Consider the following 10,628-nt stretch of genomic DNA (forward strand, 5'->3'; position numbering starts at 1 on the left):
CACACTTTCACAAACTCCAGAACTTGGGGATGGGAAGGGGGGAATGAGAGCTGGGACATGGCAAAGAGGGCAGTAGATGGATGGCGGTAACCTTTGGAACAGCCCCCATCATCCAGTGGGAGGGGGATTAAGGTCAGCAAATGCCCACGTCCACTGTGTGGGAACTCTTCTCACCACCAGTAAAGTTTGCAGGACTCCTTTTCTGCATGCACAAACATGCTAGAAGGCTCTTCTCTGTGATTAGGAAAAGCACAGGTGGGACGTAGGGAAGAAAATCTGAACTACAGAGAGACTTCAAACAAAGAACAAACCCAGAAACAACACTTGTGTGTGGAGGACACTGATGACTGTGGACATGGCCATGGCTTTGGGCAGGAGGAACTGTAAGGAGAGAATGCCTGCAGCTAAAGAGGCTGTATTGGCTGTGTAGAAGGGGTAACCACAAAGAGACACAGCTCTTACTAGCAGGGCATTGCAAGTTGAACAATTCAACAGTCTCTGGAATGAGACACAATGCTTACAATCAGTCAAAACAGAATACAGAAAAATTTCCATTATTTTAAACAGCAAAGAACACTTCCCTCGCTTATCTTGACATCTCACATCTCTGGAGAAAGTAGGGGCTTTGGAGGCAGTACCCTGGTTTGTTAATATACTGAAAAGATGATTTTGGAAGGGATTTTAGCATGGAAATAGAAAGTACTATTGTATTTTTCCAGAATGGTGAAGAGTCAGGTGGGAAAGCCTAGGCTGCTCAGGGCAGATGTAACCAGCACAGCAAACACAGGGTTGGCTGGAAATGCACAATCTGCCAGGCACGCAGAGCCTGTGAACACCAACCACGACATCTCTGTCCTCCATGGAACAGACCTCTTAAAACCCTACGGATGCAAAACAGGGCCTCCCTAGGCAAAAATAGCCCAGGTGTTTCAGCTCTGTTGACTAATAGCAAAAAAAAAATATTGATGAAAGTCAAGCACACCATCCAACCAACAAGCAATTGAGAGCAACTGCAAATGTTTATAGGACCCTTAAGCATTATCTGCAGAATTGGTTGGACATTTATCCAGGTAAGATGGGGATGGATTCTGATTGTACCTGATGCAATATTTTGTACCGGCTTGCAGTACCAAAGGAAACAAAGCATTGCTATCTTTCCTACCAGGAGCTGTTTTCATGTATTTAAGCAGAAATGCAATAGCAGCAGAAAGAGGCGAACTGACACAACATTAGACAGATCTTCCAACTGCAACAAAGCCTGTCATTATAACTATAAAGAAGTCATTACATCTCTGTCCCAGAATTTTAAGCTGCCATCTGAGACAGAAATAGACTTACCAGAAAGATAAAGTGCCTTGTCCACCATGAACTCCTCAGCAAAGCGGATATGACAGAAATTCTTCTTACTCTTTCGAATAGCTATGACTTCCCCACACTGTTCAAACACTTCCATAATGATCTGCTCGGTTCCGTTTTCCGGCAGTCCTCCAACAAACACCGTCTTACATCCTGGGGGCCTCTCTCTTGTTGCTGGAGGGGGAAGATCTGAAGAGAGCAAGAGAAAGCAGACCTGGTTAGTTTTTGGTTTGTCAGCACATGTTCCTTGCATCTGGCCACCTCTCCTGAGAGACAACCATACCTTCCTTGCTTCCTTCGAACGTACACCTCGCTATGCCACATTCGACTTCACCAAGCAGCAGATCTCTAGCACTTCTGAGGTGCTATACGAGAACAAGCACATTTACCAGCCTGTTTCCAGACAAAAGATCTCGGGAGCCTGAAGCCCTCCAAACACTCTCCCCAGCGCAAGCAAAGCCTCACTGAGCTCCTGTCATAGACCATGAGCAGCACCAGGACCTCAAAACTTTATCATGGGAGGTGCTATACACACACAGCTGAAAGGACTGTCCTAACGTAAAGAATACGTAGAGAATGTATACAGAGGATCCTAAAGGGCAAAAAACTATACAGCAGTCTGTAAAGTGTACAAAAGTATTAACATTAAGGGAAGGTCATGAACCAAATTCAGACTAAAAAGATATTATGGAAAGAAGAGATGAAGGAAACGGGTATAGCCAAGAGGTGTAGACGGAATAAGTGTTTTTTTTACCCATATGGCTAAAATAAACCACAAAACATAAAAGCACCTGAAAGTTAAGTCTAGTTTGCCAGAAGCAGGTTGCTGAGTATGCTCACTTACCCACCCCAGTGCAGCACACACAAGAGACTGTGTGAGACTGCTGTGGCTTGGTGTTTCTCCAGCACCGAACTCATTTCCATGCTCAAGTGCCTACCTGGCAAGTGCAGTGAGACCCTCCCAACTCAGTATGTGAAGGCTGAGAAGGATTATGCACTTGTTACCTGGTGTTTCTTAATATCTGGAAAATCCTAAATGAATTTCAGTGCTGAGATCCATCGTCCCTGGTTAAGTTCACAGAATTACACCACTTACATATTTATTTAACAAAATAGTTGTATTATATTCTTTTAATTCTTTGGCATATTTCCAGCAAAGTTCTTCCAAAAGCAATTATTAGGATTATTTTTTTTCTGTTTGGAAATGGATCCTTTTGGTTCCCACATCGAGCCTGACCACTGACTTGCTACAGCCTTATGAAACAACATCCTTAACCTTCTTTAAGGTAGTTAAAGGTAGTAAACAAGAGTTCTTCTGCACCAACAGGTCCTTTTAACATCCTATTCTTACTTCACAAGAACAGAAGCTGCAAGACAGCTCCTGGCCAGGGGCTCACCCAGTCCAGTACCAGCTCGTAGCAAGGGCCTCCAGGAAGGACTCATAAGCTCTACGAGATGCTGACGGTCCCTTCTCAGGATAACACTGACCACAAGTGCTAGGTTTTCCCTGAAAACCTGATATCCAAGTTTAATTCCCTTTCCAGTACAGCTTCACAACCTTATCAAATATTCCCTCTGTCTACTTTGCAATCAGTATCGATTTTTCTTGGAAGCTTCCTCAGTTACCAGCCCTGACCACATCTCAACAGCAATCTCCACAGTCTAACATTTGTATTCAACACAGTTTTGCACAGACCGTATCTCAGATCAAAAGATGTATGTTAGGTCTGTCATAAGTACATGAAACACAAGATAACAGCTGTAAACAGAGGTGTTGAACCCACACTATCTGCATTTTGCAAAAAATATGTTTTTAAGTGTTTAGCAAAATAAAGAGAATAGGAGTTCTTTAAAAATTCTCTGCCAGACTGGCTCAGAGGAAGAGAAATTTCCCTCTGATAAATATTCCTGACGGATATTTGCCAGGAATTAACATTTCAGACTGCATCTGTTTGCAAGGCCACACTAAAGAAGGGATTAAAGCAGCAGAAGAACCAGAAGAAGAAAAAGTCCCAGGAAAACAGGACTGAGCACATCTCACACAGCCAAGAACAGAAACATCTGGATGAAATCAAGAGCCGGTTTGTTACACGAAGGGAAGGGAAAGGTCTGCAAACCAGATAAACCGTCGCTGGAAGCAATCTGCAGCACCAAGAGGGAAATGCTAGCAGCACTGATGGATGAGAAAGGGAGAGCCTGAAGAGTACCAACAGTGAAGGGGAGCAGGAGGAGACACGCATGCAGGAGCACCTGGGTGGGAGTTCAGTCTACACCGCGTACACAGACCTTAGCCTGAACAACCACTGTGAGCGTGGCTAGAACAAATATGGGAGGAACACGTACCTCAAAAGCAGTGCCCAAGCGTTTCTGTGACAGTTACTCGTTTGCCCGCACACTTTTGTTACATGCTCAGAGGGACTAACAGCGCATCTTCCTTCTAACACAGCAGTCAAAATTCTTGAACTGGCTTGTCAACGAGTATTTAATTTAAAAAAAAAAAAACAACAAACCAACCCAAAACTGTTTCCAGGACAGCAAGACCAGTTTTCTTCTGGGGATGGTGAACTAAGAGACAAATCATCAGACTGGGCATGGAAAGAGTTTTATTTAAAATGCTGGGCACGGGAGCGCCACAGACTCCCACTGCTGGGAGCCCACCAGGCTCGGGTGCCATCTGCTGGCACCTTCTTAGGAATTATAGACACGCAGTTACAAACATCTCCTGCAACTTCTCTGCAGAATGAAAGCGTCTTATTTCCAGTGAAGTGCACTGCTTCTGGAAAAATTAAGTCCCATTTCCGTGGGGCTTCCGTGGGGCCCAACAGGGCGGCTGGGCTGTGCAGGCACTGCAGGCAGAAGCTTGCCTGGGACTGCGCTTACGCTCCTGCCTTCCCCAGTTTGCCATTGCTGTCAACTTTATACCTGCGCATTTATCGTTAAAGCTTTACAGGGTGGAATGCTTCCTTCCCTCTGCTTGTCTGGCAGTAAGCGCAGCTCACGAGATCCGACTTATTCTTCTTCTGTGAAGCTAACGAGCCAAGCAAAGCCCTGCCTGCGGGCAGAGTTCAGGCCCGCAGCACACAAAGGTCTCAGGAACCCCAAGACCACAGGAACGATTGCTGCCAAGTTGCATGCAATAACCCGAGACCCGCTGCTGGGCTCTGCCATATGCTGCAGAGCGCAGATGAGGGGACCACATATACAGACAGAAACGGAACAAAACATAAATGGACAGTTACGTGGGTTCGGTGGGAAGAGAGTGCAGCTTTTGCAGTGAATGATCTCCTTCACAGCAGGCATGTCCGGAGGGATGGGAGGTGGGACTATGCCCAAGCCTGGCATCATGGGGTTGATTGGAGGGATTCCAGTCATCATCCCAAGAGCAGGATCAAAATCTAAATGAGAGAGAGAATAAGGGAGTCAGGTGGTTTGGACTCATACAGTAACTCTTCATGCAGACAGCAAATGGAGTACTCTCCCCACATGTACCGGTGAAAATTAACTGAGTGAACAGCAACCGAGAGGGAACGTCATAATACAACTCACCAGAACTTTAGATTTGTGCCCTTAGAACACCCGTTTAAAATCTGTTTCATTGTTGATTGCCTCAGCCACATAGATTTTCTCTGTTCAAATAAACTATTTCTTTTTCCACTCTGTGGACACCATCTCCCAGCTAGTGTCAAAACCTCCCCAGTATTGTATTACCCATATAAAGAAATCTGTGGCATACGGAAACAGCGTAAAACCCAACCCAGCCCGGTTTCGTTCGGTAGCTTAGTAGCGCAGACAGCTTGTGACAGAGGGTTAAGGGCATCACCCTGCAAACTAGACAAGTGTACCAATTTCAGCAGTTAAGAACGTACCAGAATAATTCTTGGTAAAACGCACAGAAGCATTTATGGAAACACCTTATTGCATACCTTATCCTGCTTAACTTGTTTCTAGGTTTTAGTTAGCACTCTGACTATATCTAAATAGCATTTTACTTTGATCTTGCTCCCAGATTTGCCTCCAATCCCAAATAAAACCAAACAGAGCTGTCAAAGGAGGAGTATTTTATCTGTTCAGAAGTTCCTGGGGAAGCAATACCTCTAGGCAACCAAAATGGAAACAGTATGCCTAGGTGCCTTATGGAGGAGGCTCATGAGTTTGAGGATGTCAGCAGCTCTCAACTGCAAGGACAACCAGCACCAGCAGGGCCCACTGGTACTATCGGGGTGACACCTCAGGAAGAACTCCCTCCTGCAAACGCACGACGTCTCCTCCACCCTCTGCTGCCACTACTCTCTTTGCAGCCGCAGCAGCTCTGAAGACGCAGGCAATCCCCAACCACCACATGACACTGCCACAGAACACATCGTCCCGAGCACTACAGAGCCTTTGAATCTGGCTGCCTGTTTCTGATGTAGACAGATAAAATTAATTTTGCAAGGCACAGACAAAAGTTACAAATAGGCAGAACTGAGCGGTGCAGAGGCAGCATTTTCCTTTGAGCCTACACTGGCATCGTTTCAGATGCTATTCACATCCCTAAGGCAGGAAAACATTTTTGTATTCCTCTCTTCACAACCACTACTTACAGTAATCCAGATGCAAGACAAATTTCAGTGCCCAGATTGCACGTTTGAGTTTGGTAGCTGAATTTTGTTTTCCTTTGTATTTTGAAATATTTTCCCTGGGTTACATTTCTACACAGTTTATGTACATTGTTTCGCTTGCCTAATTAGGATTTCCTTGCACTCAGTGCAAGTGCTGCTGTTCATTTTACATCACACGTGAACGGTCGCAGTAAAAACATAGACCTGAGGCAAATCCTCTGCCGTGAAACAGGCGTTTCAGAGGAAGGCACAAGTAATCTTCCTGTAGCCAACTGTGAAATAGGGGTGTAGGGATACATGTGGACTGTATCCTTATGAGATACATTAGTTTATCTATGGCCAACTGATGCTGGGATGGCCTTGTCTATGACACCTGGCTTGGAAGAGGTGACATTAAAGTTGCAGAATTTTAATATTTAAACTTTCATTAGTAGATTTCAGATATGATGCCATTAAAAAAAAAAAAATCAGGCAGACAGCACTGTTTTCTATTTTAAATAGTATTTTGACTTGTTTTTGTTTTTTTTTTTAAATTATACAAGTCTATCGTTAGACAGAGCCCCATTCCACAGCACAGGCAGCCTTACTGCTCCCTGTGATGGTGCTACACAAGTCCCTGAAACACACTGCATACACGTCTCCAGAGGAAACGGGCTGTAAGGAGTGACAAGAGTTGGCCCGAATGATGGAGGCTATAGCTGTACAACTGCTGGCTCAGGGCAGAGGTCTCTGAGCTGGGGCTTTCGGACCAGGGAAGAGAGGATGGGGAGAGGCTACCCCATCCAGATCTCCACAGTTTGAATTAATGTATTGCTAAGTTGAAGTCTGAGATGACAGTCACCTCGTGGATGGCTGTGACCTTCAGTGACAAAACTCCCTGAAGATGTGAGGTAGTTGGAGAGTGAGGAGAAAAATTGCAGGACTCAGTCCTGAGCAAGTAATATCCTGATCCAACCTGTGGCAAAGGTATTACCAGCGGAGGCAAACTGAAGTGCAAGAAGCACAGGTCAGTCCCTTGCCTGAAGGGCTGGAAGAACACTTGCCAAAACCAGCATCCTGGCTTCCAACTTAACGATCCATCTTCTGAATTTCCTAGGTATTTAGACTGGGATGCTCATTACTTCCCTCGCTTTCGGCAGCAGCTGTGCCAGTAAAATCCCAGCTATGAAGCCTTAGACCAGTCTCACAAATGCTGCTGGTCTGGGCCGGCCAGCCAGCCCCTGGGCACGCGGCAGGTACCAGAGCTGGCCCTGAAGTACCCCTCTAAGCAGCACAGAAGCAGCCATGCCACACAGGAGTGCAGCCCCAGGACACCAGCTCCCCACAGCCTCTGTCCTGCTACACCCAGCCTTGGCACCCTCCTGTTAAAAGCAGTCTTGAAATGGTAAAGAAACTCTTCGTTTTCCTAGAGCTGTACTCCAAAACGTCAGCAGGGAGCGATCTGGACCTTGCCCACTGCTGCCTATCAAGAGCAACCAGAAGGAAGAGGAACAGCCACAGCTCCTGCTGCTGAGGCAAGCGCAGAGGATGGGAGATACGGAGCAACGGTGACCTGCTGGAAAACGCAGAGACCGTTTGGAAACATCCATGTGCTAGAGGCCAGGACCCGCTTGTCTTACCATCACAGTTTGACACTGGTACGACCTCAGCACTGGCAGCAAGAGGGGCAACAAGGTGTGTTTCAGCCACCTCCTCACCCTCCTTGGCAGGATGGTGGCTGTTCTTCCCAGCCCTACAGCCAGAGGTGCCGTGGGTCACACTGAGCTACCTGCCACATGTCAAGGACAGGCAAGTGAACCCGCTGCTACAATTTTTCCAAGCCTCTAAATTCAGTCCCTTCACATTTTATAATCCTCCGTGCCAATGAGAGCAGTCTCACCTTGTCCTGGTAATTTGTTACTGCTTCAAGGTTAGCTGACAGCAATGGGCATGGATGCCAACCAGAGAAAATCTGACTGCGGGAACAGAGGAACTTGGGGAATTCGAGGAAGCAGAAAGCCAAGATGGGTGTTTCTCTGATTAAGCAAGACTTGCAGCTTTCTAAAAGCGTGAATGGATAAAATTATCAGAAGCAAAAGAACTAGCTGGGTAATGAACTATCACATTATAATGAAAAGTAGAAAGTGTGTATGCAAGGGCGAACAGAACCCGTGGTTGCTGGGTTTGTGGTGAGCCCCACTGTTTATTGCTCAGCCAGCAATGTGTAAAGACAACTTGCCAGCTTGTGTAGAGACCTACTTCTTCTGTTAAGAAGCTGAGCCCATGGCGACAAGCCAGCATCCAAGATACTTAAGAAGCAGATTTGGAAGAGCCAGTCTCCATTTTTAAGAACAGAAAAAGAAGAAAAAAAAGTCCTCAAGGATTCTAAAAGAGTTCAAAAACATCAGGCCTGGCAGGTACTTTTTGGTGAAAGCTGCGATAACCTTTTTTATATAATGCTGGACAGAGTGAAAGGTGCTGTGCATTCATTTTAGACATTGAGGTCCTCCTAAAGCATCTCACAATTATATGCTTTACTTCATCTGTAGGAACAGAAATTGGCTGGTAAATTCTTAAGCATTTTTAGACTTTTTTTTTTTTACTGTGACCTGAAACTTTAGTCCCACCTAGCTTTCGGCAAAGATGGCCCAAAGCATTTCAAGATTCCACTGTCTCTCATCTTTAATAGATACTATAGATATGACTCATCTAAACTTCAAACCATCACTGTGCTTGGGATCTGATCCATATTGACCAGAGTATCCTGCTTCCTTGCGGCCAGATCAGAAAAAAGTATTTTGCTCCTTCTAAAACGTTCTGAGTCGTGTTGGGTGCAGACCTCCTGATCTCAAAAGGATCAAAACGAGCATCACCCAGAAGCCTTCTCCTATTCTTACAGCAGGGAATGGGAGGTGTGCTCTCCTCAGACTTCTATCGATTTTTACTTGACAGAAGCGTGGGAGCATGAGAACGACATGAAAACAACACCCCTACAGCAATGACAAATGTGAAACAAGGCCTAGGGGACGTAAGAGTACAGGCTGCATGCAAAACTTATGTCAAGCGACGCTGTTAGTTAAATATAGTATCAGCTGCACAGCAAACTACCCGCTCTATGCCACAAGAGCGGAAATAGGATTGCAGAGTGCTGCCAACACAGACACTCCCTCCCCAGGTGAGCAGGCAATTATTCAGGCAGGGAACAGCATCCTTCTCAAGCACTTCATGCAGTAAAGCACTGAAAAGGTGTTTTAATTTCAGGATTTTGATGCACAGGCATCTCAGCAGAGGTACAGCACAGCTCTGTTCCTACAGGAGCTCTTTAACAAAGCCTGGATAGGATGACTCACCCATGCACACGTACTCTGGACTACAAGGTGGTCATTTCTGGAGCAGAATACTCCATTTATTTCTGCCATATCCATTTTACTGCCCTATTGCTTCCCTCTTCATCTCCCTCCCACCCTTCTTTTTAAGCAGTTCCAGTTCAGCTTAGAATAATGTGTTACTTGATATCCCTGGTTTATGAGCTTGATATCCCGCTGAGCTCTGCATGGGACCCTCCTTCGGCTGGGACCACTGCAGAATATCTAGAGGTACCCCACAATAACCAGTTTACATCAATAAACATGTATTTTCATTTCCTCTGAAATCAGTTTTTAAATATTGTCCTCTAAACAAATCACTTGCAGACATTAATGCATTTCAAACACAGCTTATTAATGTTTTTTGTACGCGGTAGGCATTTATCAACTCAACTGAAATAGGTTCTTCCCGAAGACCTGTTTGAAAGCAAAGGTGGGCGCAGTCTGGATAAGCTCACATACCAGGCAGGAGGGGCTGTCCTGTCATCCCCATGGGAGCCATCCCTAGATTGTTCATCGCAGTGGCCCAGGCAGTTGGGTCTGACATTGGCAAGCCCATCAGAATGGAGTCGAGGCTTAGATTTCTGCCACCATCTGCTGAGACGAAAAAAAGCGATAGTGATTAACAGCTTAGTGCATATCTTAATTCTTCTGCAGGGCATACGTTGCCCAGCAAGGCTCTGCAGTATCGGCATCCAAAACCAGATTTGAACCCAACACACAGGAAACAGCCAAATGAGGAAAAAAACCCCAAAATCAAACCAAACACATTCTGTCCCTCTCCAGCAGATGACATTTTACAGAAGCAAGGTCTATGAAAACACTGCCTTCCAAGAGCATCTAAATTATGGTTTATCCACTCCACGTACATTTGAAGACATTTCTTTTCAATGCTAAAAGGGGAAATGAAGCAAAGAACAACATCATGCTGCTAACAGCAGCAGCACCACTGTTATTTACTCAAGGTCTAGCAGAGTTATCTGGCAATCCAGGTGGAACCATTAACATTACAGAAACATGTGGCTTAATTAAGCATTCAAATCTTCTTCAGTGATTTAGCTGGTTCAACCGTGCCTTTAGCTGGTTACTTCCATGTACCACCAAGACACAAGCTTGTTCTTTTTGTTTGCACAGGTTTTAAGTAGAGATGCCTAAATGCAAAAATATTTTATTTCAAGAGGAAAAAAAAGTGCTTAGCATAAGGTTAACTCTGCACAGGGTGGGGAAACAAAACCAAAAAAAACAATCCCCATACAAACTTTTTTTTCTTGTGGAAAAACACAGAACTCATCCAGTTCTGGATCGATGGGCTGAGGCCAACTGTATG

The 10,628-nt window shown here is 45.2% G+C and overlaps 1 protein-coding gene across 2 annotated transcripts in view; it reads right to left on the reverse strand.

The window, feature by feature from the left end:
• Positions 1-9,896, reverse strand: part of ENOX2 (ecto-NOX disulfide-thiol exchanger 2) — a 31,881-nt gene extending 21,985 nt beyond the window's left edge. Inside the window, exons 1-3 of one of the 2 annotated variants that reach the window (XM_010286407.1) lie at positions 9,764-9,892; positions 4,596-4,751; positions 1,339-1,545 (exon numbers count right to left, since the gene is read on the reverse strand). In XM_010286407.1, the coding sequence (XP_010284709.1) occupies positions 1,339-1,545; positions 4,596-4,751; positions 9,764-9,860 (460 nt within the window). In that variant the 5' untranslated portion in view covers positions 9,861-9,892. Of the gene's footprint in view, positions 1-1,338; positions 1,546-4,595; positions 4,752-9,763 lie in introns of both variants that reach the window. The other variant, XM_010286408.1, reaches the window with a different exon arrangement.
• Positions 9,897-10,628: the final 732 nt, after the last annotated feature.

Source organism: Phaethon lepturus, unplaced genomic scaffold (genome assembly GCF_000687285.1).
Source record: "Phaethon lepturus isolate BGI_N335 unplaced genomic scaffold, ASM68728v1 scaffold17594, whole genome shotgun sequence".
NCBI classification, from domain to species: Eukaryota; Metazoa; Chordata; class Aves; order Phaethontiformes; family Phaethontidae; genus Phaethon; species Phaethon lepturus.